Source organism: Chanodichthys erythropterus, chromosome 16, assembly GCF_024489055.1.
Source record: "Chanodichthys erythropterus isolate Z2021 chromosome 16, ASM2448905v1, whole genome shotgun sequence".
NCBI lineage: Eukaryota > Metazoa > Chordata > Actinopteri > Cypriniformes > Xenocyprididae > Chanodichthys > Chanodichthys erythropterus.
In genome coordinates this window covers 21,297,895-21,318,996 of record NC_090236.1, presented here as the reverse complement: position 1 = coordinate 21,318,996, position 21,102 = coordinate 21,297,895, and the positions used below count along the sequence as shown (strand labels likewise).

At 35.6% G+C, this 21,102-nt stretch overlaps 1 protein-coding gene across 3 annotated transcripts in view; it reads right to left on the bottom strand.

Annotated features, from left to right (window-relative positions):
• The window catches only part of dpp6b (dipeptidyl-peptidase 6b), a 135,622-nt gene that overhangs the window by 48,787 nt on the left and 65,733 nt on the right, over positions 1–21,102 (bottom strand). For 2 of the 3 annotated variants that reach the window (XM_067362273.1, XM_067362274.1), the window contains exon 2: positions 182–296. In XM_067362273.1, the coding sequence (XP_067218374.1) occupies positions 182–296 (115 nt within the window). Of the gene's footprint in view, positions 1–181; positions 297–7,202; positions 7,310–7,401; positions 7,456–21,102 lie in introns of those variants that run through there. The other variant, XM_067362275.1, reaches the window with a different exon arrangement.

Sequence of the window (21,102 nt, the reverse complement as noted above, 5' to 3'; positions counted from 1 at the left end):
ACGTTTTTAAAATTTCAGTACCGACTAGGTACCGAAGTCGGTACTTTTGACAACACTAATATAAAGAGCTAATAAATGTGGTTTTATGTAATACACAGGTAAGGAGTGTGGACACATCTACATACATGTTGGTTACATATTAGACTTGTAATGTTGTCTTAAATATTGCATTATTACTCACTTGGTGTGAGTAGAATGACAGAGGTGACGATCAGAGAGCAGATGACCAGGATGACCAGCAGGGCGATGGCGATTCCTTTCCAGTTCCTCTGCGGAGGGCTACTCCCAACCAGTTCCTGTCAAACACAAGCACAGACATTTAATGGCTTAAAACAACTGAAAATATTAATTTTTAAAATTCTCTTAAAAATAAAGGTTCTTTATTGAAATCTATAAGCCAATTCACATTGCACCGATAGACACCACCAACGTCAACAATTACCAGATTAGAGTACATCACTTCTCAGACATTCCACGACCCCACAAACACTGATTCAACATGTTCAATTGGGGAAAACAAGAGCTGACCAATGGACAGACAGTGGTAACACACTGATTAGACAAAATCCAACAAAGTGTCTGTTTCCATTTCTTTATAGAGGAAAGAGGTTCCTCAGATTATTAAAATGTTCTTTACACTAATAAAAACAGGTTATTTTAGGAAGATATGAGATATACTGTCCATATGCAAGCACTTTTTTTTTTTTTTTAAACAACTTGAAATTCACTAAACCTTTGAAAAACAGAAATTGTGCATTTGGTAGCTGAGCGGGCAGAGTTATTGGTTGATGATAATCTCAAAATTGTCAAATATAGACCAATTTATCATCGGCCTGATATATTGGGCTGGCCAACATATCAGTCTATGGCTATTCAAAACTATTTTAAACCTCTGAAATTGTTTCATAAATCTCATTGCTCAAAAGGCACTGATTTGATGCAATTGTGACATCTGCTAATGTTCTGTGAAGCATTCAAAATGAACTGCAGACTTTGTGGTCTGTTACAACAAGGAAAATACATTCAAAATTCAAAGACTTTATTTTAAATTTATATGCAGATTATTATGTGGTTTCGCTTACAAACCCTGATAATGTTTAATCACGTTTCTTCCTTTGTATTTATTGTTTATTGCTCTTGCTTTTCCTAAATAAATAGTCACTATCTCATGCAGAACTTTATTTGCCAGTGAGTCATTAGGTCAGAGCAACACTAGCGTGAGGGTTATGCTGGGATGTCTGGTGGAGCTTAATAATCAGGGGAGCTGGATGGATGTGATTGCCCAGGACAGCTTCCCATCTGGCTTGGAGCCACCAGGGAACTCTGAACTGTGCTGGTCTATTTCAAGAGTAAGCCTAGGGAGTGAGTGGTGGGAACAAATCAGAGTGGAGAGTAATAATTATCCACTAATGTTTGGAAGTTGTTTTAAAATCTGATTGGATGAGCCGTATTCAAAATCATGAGATGCTGATTAAAAACACACCTTCATTAACGTAACAAGTTGACTTTAGTTTGAATAATATACTGCAATTGCAGTTATTTGCGGAATTATCATCTTTACGTGGGTTGTGCATTGGCACGCTCCTCAGCGCGGATGAATCTAATGTTTTGAGGAGAATATGCGGCTGTCAGTCACCACACTGGTGGATATTGTACTTTGGAAAGGCAGATTGTAGTCTTGGAAGTATGACCAAAATAAGAATTCTCACTGGAAAATGTAATCTGATCAAGTAACAAATCTGCCACTTTTGTTCTGACCAACTGAGAAAAAAAGCATTACAATAAACTGCGCGACCATGTGACCATGTGATGGTGATTAAATCTAATGATCGCTTAGCTCATATTACATCAAACCCCACAAATTATTATTGTTATACTTTGTTCTCAAATTGTTAATGTTAACAAGATCGGCATTGCGTGACTACATGTATTTAGTGTGTATTAGCATTACCTGTAGATTTCAGTTTCTGTACAGTCTAATCTCTAACGTTAATTTGTCATACCATACAATTCACCATCAAAATGATAAGTTATTCCAGCTGCTGTGAGAAAAGGCTGTAAATGATCCTTCACCTGCAGCATCCTCACATGCGATATAGCCTACTAGCCTACTAACAGATGTGATGTTAGTAGGCATGCTAGTTAGTAGGCATTAGTAGGCATGTCAGTATGCGAATGGTGGCACCCTCAAATTTCCTGTGGAAAAACCTACCAGTGCCACTTGAATTAGAAAACATTATTACAAGCTTACCATTGTGAATCGGCTATGGTAAAGAGATTGAACACTGGCTGGTTATGTACTTGCTCAAAATTTGATTTTGGATAATTTTTAACCAAAAAAAGTTATGGACTGCAGCTTTAATGTAGGCCAACTTACTTAATTTAACCATAAACAAAAGCTAAATTAGCAATAATATGAAAGTAGAATTTTTACTTAAGTCAGTCAATTTTTCATTTAGTTTACTTACTATGAATAAAGACCTTAATGTTCATTGTGATATCTTTTTAAAATATGCATATTTTCTGATAAAAAAAACACCAATAAATAATAAAACCCAAAATCATTTCCACCATCAGTAAAACTACCTAGTATGTGTTCTGCACATCAACACAAATCAAAATACCATTTTTTTTTATTTTTTTTTTTTATTTTGTATAAGGATTGTAATTTGCTTTTAGACAAACTGAACAAAAGAGGTTTAAACTTTTTGATAAGTCCAATATAAAAATGCACTTTCATTAAATGACACGGTTGTTTCACTTATTTCAGTGTGGCAAAAATCACTGTAACACACCTCATTCCTTAACCGTGCCTAAGCAGGTATTACTGCAAAAAAAAAAATTAGGAACACCTGAAAGCATACATACACACGTTTTATAAACGTGAAATAATTAATGCAATTATTAGTGATTGAAACCCACAGATTTAAGTGGCTTGCTTTAATGTCTGAGAGTGAGTTTGTAAATTATGCCATTGGCTTATTTCAACAAGAAAACAGTAACGCACAGCAGTTTGTTTTAATTAAAATACACAATGCTATCATTTCATCTGACCCCATTGAAGTAAAAAATATGATGCGCTTAAACGCCTCTCTATCTTGTGCTCAATTAAAGCAGTCCACTGCAAGGAACATTTGCAAAACTCTGCTAATGAAACAGCTCCTTTATTGAAATGCCATACAGCATGACATTAATGCAGCACTGACAAAAGACAAGCCACAAACATACAGTGATTAGATGTCAACAAATCATCTTGCACTAAATGCTAAAATCTATCTTTGTCCAGATAAAGATCAATTGCTATAGTGTCTATTTGCTAAACTGACTTTCCTATAAGCAGTAGTGATTCCTTTACTAGACTTACTAGACTACTAGCCTTACTAGACTAATACAAAGTATAATCAATGAGGCTTGAGTGAGTTGGTCACTTCAAATGAACTATGGTCTATAAAAATCTATCATTAAAATAATAATTTTGTGCTGCATTAACAGATGCTAAAACCGTTAGCTGTACACAGGGCCACATGGAATGTGCAAAAAACTATATTAGATATTACTGTATATATCATATGATAATATAAATATTTAAGCTTATTTTATTTATACTTTCCACAACCACATAAACTTATTGGTAAAAATTATTTTATTAATTATTAGGCTTAAATGAAAATATTCTCACAGTGAGACTTGGTAACCACAGGTAAAACTTTACATGGCTACTCACTACCACTGTCAAATGATTTATGATATGTTATATAAGCCTATAAAAAACATCTAAACACAGGTACAAACTACACCTTAACAAAGACATGAATTATATATTCCCCTACCCACCTAACAAATATATTGCAATGTAAATGGCTATAACATAGTTTTCAATATAAATATTCCACATTTCCACAAACCATGGTAATTTACTACAGTTCATTCATGGTAAATGTTTGTAACAGTGATGATTTTGGGATTTAAAAGTCTTCTATCTTCATACATGGCACGTTTCACCTGTTTTCCTCATCAGCCTTGTTGGGAATGTTGAGGCTGTTTCATCTGATTTAAAACTAGTTTAATCATCGAGTGATTTGTGGTTTGTAACCATAATGTGCGTGTCAAATTGAAATGCTTCTTACTAGATGTCGAAACGCTGTTTAATAATGGTGAATAAACGCAGCTCCTTTAAGTTTTCATTTCATTTCTCATAATTAGCTGGTTTAGAACACTGGTCACTGTCTTACCAGCTTGTTCCAAGGACAGCCTCAAATGCCTCAAATGCCTCATGAAATGTTCCAGTAAAACCGAAGGTTGATTGTCTCCATTACCTCTGCACATGAGATGGCTCACTGAACAGCCTCCTGCTTTCTCTGACAGCTTACATTTCAATTTATACTGATGAATTCAAAAATGTAATATCACCTTGAAAATATTGCTCATATACAAACATCAGACTCTAAGTATGTAACTCATCCCACACCATTTGTGCTACACACATGAAAAATGCCTAAGGTGTCATTTTACTTTTCAAGGTGATTAGACTTAAGATATTCACCTGATAGATAATAAAACAGATCAGAAAAATCTCATAGATACCAGATGGGTTATCTTGACCTAGCCAACACCCTAAAAACCAGAATGCGATGAAAGCTACTCAGAGCACCTGGCAACTCACAAGACTCCAGCACTGAGATGACTATGTAGTTTTCTATAGAAAATGTAGTCAAATAAGATTTTGAAAGAGTTCATTTATTTAATATTTCTCAAAAATGACCTTGGGAGTGTTAACATTGAGAATTCTTGAAACAAACCAAAAGTCTGTATATATATGTAGGCTATTCAATCTCGAAGTGAAATGTTTATCTGAAACAAACAAAAGACGCAATGTCAAGGCAAATCAGGCGAGTCATCTTTAATTTCAGAATCCAATATTAAAGCAACAGCTTCACGTTGAACTCGTCTGAGATAACGCTGTCTGTGATAAATAAAATGAAACCGTTTGTGTGCTTTGACTTGAAGGAGAGAAATGCAGCATTGTGGCATCTGCTTGAGCTGGAAACTTCTAGTCAGTTTCTAGTCAAGGGTGTCAACTGAAAAATGTGAAAAAAACAGTGACATGATACGAAGGCCAAGTATGGTAACCCATACCCAGAATCTAGTTAGTGCACACACATAAGGAGCAGTAAATAGTGAACACACACTGCAAACTGTGGACACACACACACCCAGAGCAGTGGGCAACCATTTTGTTGTGGCGCCCGGGGAGCAACTAGGAGTTCGGTGCCTTGCTCAAGGGCACCTTTGTCATTTCCTGCCAGTATTGAGAATTGAACCTACAACCTTCAGGTTTCCCCTCTGACTCTCTAATCATTAGGACACAACTGCCCAGAGCAACTTTTTGTTATCTCATGTGCTGTTCAACCTTGCACTGTTCCTGGAAGTTTGTAGCATTTGCAGGTCTGCATAAAGGATTCCCAACATTAGAAACTAGTAGCTAAAATTTAAGTTTAACCAGATCCATCATTTCAGTCTGGCATTCTGGCTTTGTGTGTCGCATTTCAAAAGTTATTTGAATCTAAATATATTTACTGAATCACTAAATGAATCACTTGAGTGAATGATTTATTGACTTGTGAATTCATAAAGGCAGCCACTTGGTTTGTTCCAGAATGAATCAGTCATTGATAATTCTCATCATACAAAGAAACAGACAGTGCTGCTGGACTATTTATCGGTGCCACTTGAACAATCAAATTCTAGGACTGGAACTATTTGTTAGTATAGGCTATAATAATTTGTAATATATTTGTTCTGTAACTTTAAGAGATAGTTTTTAAGGGATAACTCATACTGAGTTGCTGTTTTGTCATGCCAAAAACTGAATCTTTTCATTTATCACTATCACAAAGCGTTCCATGGCTTTGAAGGGCCAAATCGAAATCTATTGTCCTTGCACAAAATATTAAAGTGAGGCAAGCAGGGAAAATCATTACATTTTTGCCTGGCACTCATCTGACAGATGCATTAAATAGCAATGACCAACCTCGATTAGAACAAAGAGCAAACACAGGTTGAAATATAGAGGCTGCATAAAGGTTATGCTATTGTTCAGGTAAAATTAAAAAGAAAATTAGCTCTACCTAACACATGAAGTGAAACACGGAGTAAAATGTATAACCTGAATGCATTGAAAACCATTTTACAGTACATAAGAGCGTCTGCCAAATGCATAAATGTAAATGCATATCTGGATTTTTAGGCTTACATTATAGATATTCACAAACGTCAGCACTATTTCCCTGAAGCAATTAAAAACCAATGAAAAATGCCAGCAAACAGACAAGATGTGATATTTCCAGTTACTGCATGGTGTCATTTCATTAGCCAGGGGCATTTTGTGAATATGTGCAAATTGTGATCGGCACTAATTTTTTGGCCGTTTGTGCTCTTACCAGACAACATCTGCAAACAAATGCTGTCATCAGTGGGTGCAATTAATTCTCAGCTATTTCACCTCTAAACACAGAAAACTGCACTATTCAGTTAAGACAACAAAATAAGAAACTGTGTGATATTATCTTTTCTGTCTTTGTATAGTGGTGGATTGTTAAAAATAGCTAAACAAAGCAACAATCAAATGCATACAAATATTTCTGACTAACAAATTTTAACAAAGTTTACCATACACGCAACCTACAAAAAAAAAAAAAAAAATCAAGGGCTTTCAAACATCTGCGTTTTCAAAATAATCCCTTTTGTAGTAGCTTGTTTGTCTATTTGACAAACACAGAAATCTGTTGTCCCATGAGTGCGAATGCAATTGTCCAACAAAGCTCAGATGCAGAACAGATGAAAACATTCTCATCTTGTACAACAAGAGAGATTTAGTTCTTAGGGGCTCAGCAGGAGCTGCGCCTGTATTAAGAAGATTTCCACCGGGATCCGTGTGAAAGGAAGGTTTCTGAAAAATGTCCAAATGAAAATCAAGATTGTATCTCTGTCCTTCTGAACCACAATCTCAACTTCTGACCTTTCGATTGAATGAAGAGCCTCACCTTATGTGAGATTACAGAACCTCAAACTGAGATGAAGTTTGTTCCCTGTGGGTTTTTATGTTTTCGTGAAACATACGCCTATTAAAAACTTCTCAAGCCCAGCTTTCTCATACATGAGAAAAAAAAAAAAAAAAAAATCAAAGATAAAACTTTACAAACCTCATCCATGGTTTGGTGTTCCTCAGTAAGAAGGTTTTGTTTTTGTTCCCTCAGAAGAACAAGGACAGAAACTCGTTGTGAAGGATGAAATGTATCTTTCCTGATCTCTTGTTTCCAGGGAACCAGGGAAAGAGAAGACAATGGGCAGATGAGAGGGAGAATGATCGCCGCAATGACAAAGTCGGGACTTATAACTCACCGAGGCCAGAACGATGACTGGCATCAGTGATTTCAATCTACTGATGCTTCCCTGAAATACAAACTGTCACCGCCCAGCAGGACAGGTGGATCTTTTAAGCCTCATCGGATGGGATTTCCTAAGTGTCCTTGTAGGGTCAGAGCCAGGAAAGCACAGCTGAATCAGAGACAAATTACTCACAAATGCTGTTGAGTTAAATCTAATCTAAAGGACGCTAGTAAAACAACTGCTTTTGCTTCAGCATCCAGATTTTGAATTAGAAATATGTTATGTATTTTATTCATGTGGGTGTGTTCCTTACAATAGTAATCATACAGTAGTAATCATCAGCCAGCCCTACTCCCTTCAAAGGCTTTACCTTCCTGATGAAAAATACAGGAAGAATTCCATGTTGGCCCAAGCTGGTTTATGATACAGTAGTTTGAGCTGGTATAGTGCTGGTCAAATGTGTCATTCCACAAATGATGAAAAAAACAAAAAACCATTCGGACTGAAACATACTAGCAACAATCTTATTTTAATCCAATTTCAAAACACCTATAAATGTGATTTGATTCAGGTTGGTAAATACTGTATTTTATGGGTTGTTCCTGACCGGACTTCAAAACTAAACATACTGTATTTAGACCCATTTTTGAGTACTTTGTGTGCGCAGGTCGCACATGCGCATTTAATTTCTTTGCAGTAATTAGTTTATCGACATGGTGGCAACCGTGCACTGGGGGCGACGATTGGCAAGGTAGTAAAATAAAAACTGCATAAACAGAACAGACTGGAACGCATGCAAGCTACAGTGACAATTGAGGCCTACATAGTCTAGAGAAAAGAGGTTATAAATTACCCTCATTTGTACAACTCTAGCATGAAAGAATACAAAGATATTTAAGGTTGTAACTCGTGGCGAGAGATTGCTCAAAACTACGCTTTCGTCAAACGCCTGTGTTTGCGTACTAGTAAGATGAAGTGTACTTTGGGGTTCAGTGTTATTTTAAAATTATTAACATACTATTATATTACTTAATTTTTTTTTGTATTCTCAGTTTTAATTTTAATTTTAGTTTAAGTTTAAGTAATTTTCATGTGCTTTTGTCAACTTTAAAAGTTTTTGTTTTTATTTTTAAATATTTCTATTTAGCTTTTTATTTTTAGTAATTTTAGTACTTAAACTTATTTCATTTCAATTATTTACTTAGGCAACATTTTATTTATTTATTTATTTATTTAATTTTTCATTTAATATTTATATTTTATTTCAGCTTTATTTCAGTTAACAAAAACAATTTTTCATTGTTTTAGATTTTAACACTGGTCAGATTACTTTTTTTTTCAATTATAATGAATTTTTGCTAAATTATTTATTCTGCCATTAACAATATAGAGTATGACTACAGATTTAAAGGAGTAGTTCACTTCTGAATTAAAATTTCCTGATAATTTACTCACCCCCATGTCACCCAAGATGTTCATGTCTTTCTTTCTTCAGTCGAAAAGAAATGAAGGTTTTTGAGGAAAATCCATATAGTGGGATCACTGGGTTGAAGGTCCAAATTGCAGTTTCAGTGCAGCTTCAAAGGGCTCTACGTGATCCCAGACTAGGAATAAGGGTCTTATCTAGCGAAATGATCTGTCATTTTCTAAAAAAAATAAATAAATATATATATACTTTTTAACCACAAATGCTTGTGTTGCACTGCTCTGCGATGCTCCATGCATTACGTTGAAAGTTCAAGCGTGACGTAGGCGGAAGTACCTCATCTAATTTTCTCCTCCAATTTCAAAAGCATCCGATATCATTCTTTTACTTTTTTTTTTTTTTTTTTTGTAAAGGGCATTTAGCTTAATCTTGGCACATTCGCTTTGTAGACACTGGATCGGTACTTCCGTCTCACATGACCTGTGTAACGTGATTACCTCATGCGTGCAGATCACAGAGCTAGTGCAAGATGAGAATTTGCGGTAAAAAAGTATATACATTTTTATTTTTTTTTAGAAAATGACTGATCGTTTTGCTAGATAAGACCCTTATCCGTCATCTGGGATCACGTAGAGCCCTTTGAAGCTGCACTGAAACTGCAATTTGGACCTTCAACCCAGTGATCCCACTGAAGTGAAGAAAAAAAGACATGAACATCTTGGATGACATGGGGGTGAGTAAATTATCAGGAAATTGTGAATTGTTGTTGTTAAAAGTGAATTAACCCTTTAAAGGGCACCTATTATGCCCCTTTTTACAAGATGTAATATTGGTCTTGGGTGTCCCCAGAATGTATTTGTGAAGTTTCAGCACAAAATACCCCACAGTTAATTTATTATAACCATTTAAAAATGTCATTTTTGGGGCCTGTTTTAAAAAGAGCTGTTTTGTTGTGTACCACCTTAAATATAAATGAGCTGCATATCCCCGCCCTGCCTTTGGATGAGGGCGTAACTTGCATACTTATGGCAATAAACAGTCGGTAGAAGCAGAATGGCTGAGAATGAGAGACCCGCTGTTTTGTATGGCATTCAGCCGTACATGTTTGAACCGGAATCAGACCCAGATGATGAAGAGACTCCGGCAGAAGAAACACAATTGAGAATGGAGCAGGATGTCTCCGAATGGTTATTTGATACATTTATGTACGAATAGAGTTTTAATCACGTCCCCTTTGCAATTATGGATGTGCAACACACACACACACACACACTGTGATAACGTTCGCGCAATTTTTTGAAACTACAAACACAAATACTGTGATAACGTTTGCTAAGTACGTTAGATACACACAAGGTTTAAATTATATACACAGACATTCTACGACGACGACAACAACTTTAGACGCATTTGTTATTGAATTGGCTGACATCGACTGCAATGACTATTTGCTCAAAAAACATTAAATGCACTTACTTCTTCTGGAGGTGACGTTGGATCGCGAACAGTAGGCAACGATCCACACTTGAGGATTAACTTTGAAGCAAGACCTGCTTTGAATTGACCCTCATTCTCAAAACAGTCAGTCAAAAAATGATTCGCACAAACATAAACGTATTTTGGAATTTTGAGTGGCGCCTTTCCTTCATAAATAAAATCCATCCACTGCGTTTTCAGTGGCTCTGATGTCGGAAGTAAGTGAAAACTACTATGTTCATTATTACATCCCACAACAGAACACTTATGTTTCTTAGGAGACATTACCGGCTGTCGTTGAAACAATGGAGGATGGTTGACAGATCACCGACGGCGGGGTCTATTCGAAAACCAGATTGTCAATCAAACCACGTGGGTGGGGCTTAGCGCAATTCTACGTCACAGTGAGAGCAATCTTAGAACAGGGCGTTCTGAGACAGTGCTTATGAATTATTGAGATTGTAAAAAAACCACTGGGTGGATTTTTCTCATTCTAGGGTGGTTTTGCTCACACACTGCCAACACACATTTATGGTCAAACACCATGTAAAAGTGAATTTTGCATAATAGGTGCCCTTTAAGGAAATCCAAAAATGCATAATAATCTAAATTCTGTTGTTTTGAATGTTTTTGAATGTGTACACTGGGCCAGTTTTTATTGGTTATTGGACAGTTTTCAGCTCAAGTGATTGTTCCACATCAGCAATATGAAACAGACTCCATATGCATCAAGATAGAATCTATGTTAAGCCATTAATATATAATCAATGTTAAGTTCTTTATTAAGAATGCATGCAGTCAGAGGATCAGATTCAGGGCTAACCGGTCAGACATCCGTCTGATGTCATTCAAATGAAACAACATCCTGCTGGAAAATTGGAGGATCTTCTGTAGAGACACAAATAAGTCCAATAGGTGCAATTAGCCCATTGACACAAGGGTCAGAGAGTCCTTTGAAAAAGATGCCACGGCAGGAACATGTAACAATAATAGGCCAGGTCTAAAGAAAACCCTCTGTCTGTGATATGGTTTAGACTGAAGAGGCGACTGAGAGCTTTTGAACTTATGATTGAACAGACACAAGCCCTCTTGATTGTGCTTGGAAAATATCACATTTTCCATGTTTGGTGCAGAAGTATATGGAGCATCCATACACTGAGGCAAAGCATTAGTTGAAGAGGAAACATCATTGTGTTGTATATTACACCCTGCCTGCGCACAGCAGCTGTTAAATGATACGGCATCTGTGATGTTCCACCCACGCGATAAAACCTATTTATTAACCTTAAGGACATCTGCTTCAGGCACTCTGCTGTACTGTTGATGTGCTACTGTGTTTGTGCTTCACTGATCTGCTGTTGTAATGGTACACCAGATCAGTCGTTTAATTAGGAGGTGCTAATTAAAGCTGGCCTTCTCTTCTGTAATCTCACCTATTACCAGCAACCCCTGCTGTTGGACTCAAGGAGTCAAAATGCTGGTTTTTGCCAAATAACCTCTAATGTTAAGATGATGGAGGAAGATATTTTTACCAGTAATTAAAAGGTATAGCTCACCCAATAAAAAAAAAAAAAAAAAAAAAACTATAAAAATCACAAATACTAAAATATTAAAAATATATTGAAGTAAAGCTGAAATAAAATAACATACAAAAAAAAAATGTTTTATACATATATGTTGATGTAAATGATGTTGTGGTGACCACTAGACTGTAGAGCTTTCACTAGACTGTATATTTTCTCTTTTCTTTGGCTCTCTGTTCTTGTATTACAACCTCAACAGTTGTAAATTGATATTTGACCTTGTATGTCTCTAGGAAGGGTTTTGAGTTTTTTTGTTCCAGTACCATATCCTTCAGTTTAAGTTACACAAAAAATAAACTCATCCTGAAACAAGTCATCTGTATCGTCAGAATAGTCCAAAATATATATGAGATATTAATATACAGTGGCACTAAAAAGTATCTGGACATTCTAAGGGGCATTTACATGTCACCAATTTCAACTAAAAACTGAAAACTTAAGCATTTTGCTCGTTCATTTACACGACAATGGCGTTTTGACGGCCTAAAAATATAAACTTTTAAGTTTTTGAATACAATACCGATATTATCTCCATGTAAACTACAAAAACTTGTGAAACCGGTGACGCCATGCACATGCATATTATGTGTTCAGTCTATAGGCGTGTAGTGTTTATTTACAAAGTGACATCGCCAACTACTGGTCTGGTAGCATAATACAGCGGTTTTAGTTGTTTTCGCAGATATGTGTGAATGGGGATCATTTTGACAATGTTGTCGTATAAATGCAAAACTTCAAAAATCCAAAGGAAAAACTTTTCCATCTTTAACACATCGTTGTCATGTAAACGTGCACGAAGATACAAAACATCAAACCAAATTTGCACACAAATGATGCTAAAACTTTTCTCAGAACTGACTTCAAACCAACTGGTGTCTTGGTCATTTTTAGTGGATGCATGAAGTCAGTTCTCCTCATGTTTACACAGGTGTCCTAACAGAGTAGTTCATCACATTAAAGGATTAGTTCACTTTCAAATGAAAATGACCCCAAGCTTTACTCACCCTCAAGCCATCCATATGACTTTCTTCTTTCTGATGAACACAATCGGGGAAATATTAATGAATATCCTGACGCATCCAAGATTTATAATGGCAGTATGCATTACCAAATGAGTATGAGCTGAAGAAAGTGCCTCCATCCACATCCATCCATCATAAACGTGTATTCCACACGGCTCCGGGGGGTTAATAAAGGCCTTCTGAAGCAAAGTGATGCATTTGTGTAAAAAAAAAAGTTATAAAGTAAAATATCTAGCTTCCACCAGACTGCCTTCCGTATTCAACTTACGAAGAAAGTGTAAAACTCTTGCAGTTCAAAGATCTTACTCTACGTCCTACGCCTTCCCTATTCAACTTACCAGTTCCGTTTATTTTCGTAATTTAAATATGGAGGGTGGTCTGGTGGAAGCTAGATATTTTACTTCATAACTTGTTAAATATGTTTTTTTTTTTTTTTTTACACAAATGCATCACTTTGCTTCAGAAGGCCTTTATTAACCCCCCAGAGCCATGTGGAATATGTTTATGATGGATGGATGTGGATGTAGACACTTTCTTCAGCTCATACTCATTTGGTAATGCATACTGCCATTATAAAGCTCGGATGCGTATAGATATTTTTAAATATTTCTCTGATTGTGTTCATCAGAAAGAAGTAAGCCATATACACCTAGGATGGCTTGAGGGTGAGTAAAGCTTGGGTTAATTTTCATTTGAAAGTGAACTAATCCTTTAAATATGAACAAGATCCACTAACATTTTACAACACACTTATGTGGTATTCATTTTGAACAGTTTATCTATTGTGTTATCATTTTAAACCTAATAAATGTTTTGCTTGAAAAATGTTCTTGTGCTATCTTTAAAATAAATGACACTTGGTTTGATATTTTGATAAAAAAAGACCTTCGAGAAAGCATCAAAATGAGATCTCTGGAGGAATCTACTCCAGGGCATTATATGCCACAAACTTGTTTGCTTGTAATTGAAATGTTATTGATTTTGGGATGACCTTTGCAGCAGCTGACTGTTTTATTTTAGGCAGAAGACAAACGTGTGCTTGCAGCAATATAAGCTTTCTGTCATCCGTCATTTATCTGTTAGCTCACCTAGAATTAGTTTATATCATTTTGAAAGATTTGTTTCTTGTTATCTACAGCCTAAATTAAAACTACAATTGAGGAAGCAGTATTCATTGTCTGATTCCCTGAGATTCTCCAACATTTTAAATGACCAGTGAACAAACCACAACACATTCCAAACCATGAGCAACCATTGAGTTGCATTTCACATTGTAACCTGTCATCTCTACAGAGATCTCTTCATCATACTGAGGCCGACATGCTAAGATACTCAAAAACAAACTCAAGTATGAAACTTTAAATGAATAGTTTAAATATAAAATTCCTGTAATCATTTTTTCACCATCATCATGTCTTACAACAGCCATATTTTTTTCATGGAACATGAAAGGAGAATTTTAAAGGATATTCATGAAGCTCTTTTATACAGTATATATACATACAGTGTATACCATACCTGTCCAAACAGAACAAGACAAAAGACACACCATAACAGTAGTCGCTAAAAGTAGCATGACCCATGCTCTATATTAAAGGGTTAGTTCACCCAAAAATGAAAATTCTGTCATTAATTACTCACCCTCATGTCGTCCCATACCCATAAGATATTTTTGATAAAATCCGATGGCTCAGTGAGGTCTCTATTGACAGCAAGTTAATTTACACTTTCAAATGCCCAGAAAGGTACTAAACACATTTAAAACAGTTCATGTGACTACAGTGGCTCAACCTTAATGTTATGAAGCGACAAGGCTTCGAAGCTTTACGAATCTTTTGTTTTGAATCAGTGGTTTGAGTGCGTATAAAAATTGCCAAAGTCACGTGAACCATTAAAATTTCGAAACGTTTCGAAACACTTATGATGTAATGAAGCCTCGTTTACTGAAATCATGTGACTTTGGCAGTTTGATTCATGCTCCGAATTACTGATTCAAAACACCCATCACTATATAAAAAATGTTCTCATCGCTTCATAACATTAAGGTTGAATCACTGTTGTCACATGAACTGTTTTAAATATGTCATCAGCAACTTTATGGTCATCTGAAAGTGTTAATTATCTTGCTGTCAATGCAGGCCTCACTGAGCCATCAGATTTTTTCAAAAATATCCTAATTTGTGTTCCGAAGATGAACGAAGGTCTTATGGGTTTGGAACGACATGAGGGTGAGTAATAAATGAAAAAAAAAAAAAATCATTTTTGAGTGAACTAACCCTTTACCATATCTTCTGAAGCCATAGGTAACATTTCTGAGAAACAGAACAAAATTATAGACATTATTCACATATAATTTTTCCTTTAATGAGAATCACTCCAAATGGATAACTGAATCATGAGTTGATGAACTCGAACAGAAACACTGTAAACCCGAATAAGTTGGGCTAACTCAAAAAATTTGAGGTAATCAGTTACATCAATTTTTTTGAGTTATTATGTTCCCAATTTTAAGTAAGCAGAACTATCAAGTTTTGAGTTTGTATTACTCATGCATGCTAATTTCTCCTACCTTGAAGAACTGAGTTAGCTAACTCATACATTTTGATAGCAATTAACATAAAATATTTAGTTTAATAATTTTTTTTTTATGATTATTTTGAGTTCTTGCAAATCAAATGAGTTATTTACTTCACTGTAAACCCTAAGAAAATACAAAAAATGCCAACTTGCTAATATGCTAACATGCTAACAATAACATGGTATAGCACTTACTGAATGAGTACAGCAACTTAAAACATGTAACTTACCTGCTCTCAAACCAGACTGCATGTGTTACTTGTCACCATGATGGTAACTCTCCAAAAACCCACATGAACAGAAACTCTTCTAAATTAGCATAACAAATCTTCCTTAACATTAATCTTATACAAAAAACAAAAAACAAAAACAAAAAAAAACATCATGTAACACTTAATTTTAGCATTTACACTCCTTTTCAAGTGCCATGGGCAAAGCATGATGGGAAACAGAAATCACAGTCCAGTTTCAGTTAAACTTAAGTTAGTCTAAATTAAAAGAAATGAGTTCATAAAACTCAAAACAATGAAACAGTTCAGTTTACTTGAAATATGTCAGTGCTGTGAACTCAAAAGAAAATTAAAGTTCTAAATACTCATAGCAATTAATTTAACTGAATTAACTTTTGTTCAATTTAAGTTTGTCCTACTCAAACCAATTAAGTATTTTGAGCATTAGGGTTTACAGTGAACCAGATCACTTGCTTTCCTGACAAGAACTGGCTTTGTTTGGGTGAACTATCCCTTATACAATTCAACAATAGCTGATAAATTACTGAATTAATAATAATAATAAAAATGTGTTAGCTTTTATTAAATGAGCAACAATACCATGATTATATTTATCTGTCCACAGGAATGTTTGCTCCAATGTTAGCACCAAGATATTTCAGCTCACATGTTGAGTTCTTTCATAATCCATAATAGTTTTTTCATAACATCGCTGTGCATGTGATTGTAAGTACCATTTTCAGGTAGGAAACAAGTAAACAAATTAACAAAAATGTATTCAGCTGGTAGGAGGTGCTGATGATATTTCAGTGCAACACACTGCAGAAAAAAAAGCTAACATGATCCCACAATTGTTTGAAAAAATATAAACAGCTCTTTATATTTAACACAAACATGGAAACAATTTGCTCAAACTAGTTTCAGAACTGATTCGCTAGCTTACGCAATGTCTGGGAGTGAGGATTTTACAGCCTCTAAACATCAGATATTAACAAAATGAACAGTGATATATTTTCAGTCAAGGACTCTCTTCCTGTCAAATTTGGGCAGAATAAGCTGCAAAGTAGGACAAACATTATGCCAAAAAGTTTGCCTCTGCAAGACTAAAAAAAACATAGCCAGAAAAACAAGCCACGATCAGGGTAGCCTTGAATTAGTTCATGAAAAGTGGCACTGAAGAAGACTTCTTCATTTGTTTCAGCCTAAAGAAGCCATTAGAGAACCCAGAAAAGCTGAAGGTGGAACTCAGAGCAAGAGGAGACTGAAGGCGATGCTGAAATGAAGCGGCTCTCATTTGTTACACCTAATGGGCAAACTAGGAAACAACAAAAGAGAAAACAGGAAATGGAGGAATGAAAGCTATTGTTACAGCACTCACACGTAAAGCAGCACAGTTTTCTCATACACTGAGTTTCCACTTAACAGGCATCTTCATCACCAAGTGAAACGTCTGAATGGTTTTATTTGTTCATATGAAGGCCAATCTCTGTCACAACACCCACCAGGCATGTTTCACTTCATTTCCCCGAGGACATCAAGTGACATATTGTTATGTCATAATGGGATATCACGCTCCCACCAATTTATAAATGCTTTCACTGTTATCTTTCATTTCTCAATTCTGACAGCAAGCACTCCATTTTGTTATAAAAACATCAGTGAGTGAAGATGCACAAGGCTTCCGAAACATATCTCCAGCGCTCTCTTTTGACAACACCATATATTTAGCCTGCAATAACATGATCAACTTTTATCTTCCATCTTGTCAAATCTGACAGCAACAGCATTTGTGGAGGAAAACACTTAGTGCCATCTGTGTGTGAAGGGCACTTTACAACTATGAAATTGACAGGATAGTTGATTGGCACATCAACATCAACAGCTAAATGATGCTTAATAGAGACCATCTTTAACAGATCCATTATAATAATCAAGGTGACTGATTAAAAAAAGGTCTGCAAAAAAATAATCATATAAAACAGTGTTTATATATACTAGGGGTGTAACGATACGCGTATTCATATCGAACCGTTCGGTACGAGGCTTTCGGTTCAGTACGCGGTACGCATTATCGTTGGACTAATTAATTACATTTGGAAAATAAAAAAGTGTGTGAAATATAATGTTATGCGTTCAACAAGGCAGCCCAATAACCCAAACGACGTAACAGGCAACGCCCCTGACACCCCCGAAGAAGAAAAAAGTACGCGCTGAAGGCTCGTTACAAAATGGCTAATGTGTTTATCAGACCAGAAATAGAATATCCTCCAATAACCAACAGGTCTGGTGTTTGGGTGCACTTTGGATTCCCTGGTAGCTATGATGGTGATGGCAAGAGAGTGGTGGATAAAAAAACAACGGTATGTCGCATCTGCTACATGACAATAGGGTACACCAGCGGGAATACTTCAAACATGTCAACTCATTTACGCCAACATCACCCCAGTGTGTCAGTATCTGGAACAAGACGAAAAAAAGGAGAAACATACACGCCACAAACTATCCCCGCAGCATTTAGACAGACATTTCCAACTGATTCAAACAGGGCGAAAGACATCACCGCGGCGATTGATACATTTATAGCCGCAGACATGAGACCTTACTCTGTAGTGGAAAACGCAGGTTTTAAGAACATGCTTCATGTAATTGAGCCCCGTTACAATATTCCTTCACGAGCCCATTTCAGCCAGACCGTAATTCCTGCTTTGTACCAAAAAACAAAAGCCCCAGTTATTTTCTACTACATTTTGATTTTTTATAAGGAACTGTTTTTATTTTATACAGTATGCTGCTAAGAAAACACCATAGAAGATGGGTAAAGTATAGCTCCATCATTGTTCAATGTAAAAAAAAAAATCATACTTTGTTAGTTTTAATAAATAAAACATTTAAAAAAAAATCAAGGAAATTGATCTGCCAATTTTTTCTTTTTGCTGTATCTAAAACGTACCGAACCGTACCGAACCGTGACACCAGCGTATCGTATCGAACCGAACCGTGAATTTTGTGAACCGTTACACCCCTAATATATACCATTCAAAAGTTTAGGTTCAGTTTTTGTTGTTGTTTTTTCAAGAGGATCCATTAAATTAATCAAAAGAGACAATAAAGACATAGATAATGTTACATAAGATTCCTGTTTCAAATTAAAGAATCCTGAAATAAAATGTTTCACCGTTTCCACAAAAATATTAAACAGCACAACTGTTTTCGACATTAATAATTTCTTAAGCATCAAATCAGCATATTAGAATATTTTCTGAAGGATCATGTGACACTGAACACTGGAGTAATGATGCTGAAAATTCAGCTTTCAAATAAAAAAAGTTATTTAATATTACAGATTTTTACTGTATTTTTGGTCAAATAAATGCATCCTTGGTGAGCATAAAAGACATAAAAACATTACTGACTCTAAACTTTTATAATATTTCTCACTACGATAAAAATAAATAACAGCATTGTTGCAGAAATTCTGCAGAACAGAACTGAATTAATCATAGCACATTTATGATGTGGACTATATGAGTCATGAAGCATCTACTACATTGCTGAAAGGAACAGAAAGGAACAAATTTTAGAACAAATTGCTAAAACCATGATTTACATCCTGCAGCAGCAGAAACAGCATCTAGTGGAGACATGTTGTGATTTATCCCATAGGTGATGGAGGGAGGTAGAAAAATAGCTCAAATGGTTGAGAATGAAAACTAACAGAAAATTATTAGTGCTGTTTGCTAAGGCAATTATGAGTTAGAGTTAGTGATATGCACAAACTCACACTGTTTGTACATATGGACATGAATGACGCCTCAATTACTCAATTACTGTTGAGCAGAAGTGTGCTATTAGTCTCAAATCAGCCCACAGCACTGAGACGGCATCACTGAAAGTGTTAAGTGATATCTTCCTGGCTTTAGACGAAGGAGATGATGTTGTTTTGGTGTTACTTGATCTGAGTGCAGCTTTTCACATTATAGACCATAACATCCTCATCTCCCGCCTTGAACATTCAGTGGGGCTAAAGGGTACAATTCTAAAATGGTTTCAGTCCTATTTGAGCGACAGATGTTTTTCAGTTAACTATAATAATAAGGCTCTATATGTTCTCCTATCCTTTTTTCTTTATATTTGCTCCCTTTGGGTAGCATTTTTAGAAAGTATGGAGTTTCATTTCATCTTTATGCCGACGACACACAAATGTAGTTACCAATTAGACATTCCACAATTTAATTTGAGTCATTTCTATAATATTTAAAGGACATAAAAAATTGGATGGCGAATTTTTTTTTTTATGTTGAATGAGGAAAAAACAGAGGTTATTGTTTTTAGCCATTTAAACAACCCGGCAAGAAACGTATTAGATTCGAGCCCTCTGGCACCGTATTTAAAAACAACAGTAAAAGATTTAGGTTTCCTAATTGATAACAACCTAAAATTAGATAAGCAAATTAACTCACTGGTTCGGGCCTATTTTTATCATTTGCGTCTAGTAACTAAAGTAAAAATGTTCCTAACAAACTCTGACTCTGAAAGAGTAATCCATGCCTTTATTCTATCATGGGTAGATTTCTGTAATTCTTTGTACTCTGGCATCACTGCCACATCTTTGTCCTGACTACAATCGGTACAAATGCTGCGGCGAGGTTACTAAAGAAGGTGAAGAAATATGAACCGGTCCGTTTTAGAATCAAATACAAAATTTTATTGTTCGTGTTTAAATCCTTAACTAACCAGGCACCATCATATTTGGCAAACCTTTTAATTCCATATAATTCCCCAGAACACTACGATCAGAGAATCAAAATTTACTTGTAGTGCCTAGAACAAAGCGCCTATATAAAGGCGATCGGGCATTCGCTGTGATAGGGCCAAGACTCTGGAATGAGCTACCTCTGCCGATCAGGTCTGCCAAATCACTGTCAATATTTAAGAAATTGTTGAAAGCACATCTAATGTTGGTAGCATACAATGACTAGATGTGGTCTTTTATATTTTGATGTGGTGTTTTATGTTGTTGATATATGTTTTCCATTCCTCCATGTACAGCACTTTGGCGCAACTTCGGTTGCCTTTTAAATTGTGCTATATAAATAAACAAGACAAGACAAGACAAACAATCACACTTACTATTTTCATCTTGTAGATGAAAAGAAAAAAATGCATCACACAAATGTACATTGAAAGAGACAAATGTACATTCCTATCTAGGAACCAGTGGGCTCTTTTGACCAGGGTCAATAAACGACATCTGGCATCCACCCAGAACACCCTTCCAACTACCACTTACATTTTCTAAAAGAAATGTAAAAAGCATGTTAAAAATGTTATTATTAAGCTGAAATAGCAACGAGAAGGTATTGAGAGGTTATTCTTGACATTTATTTAACAGTGCTTTG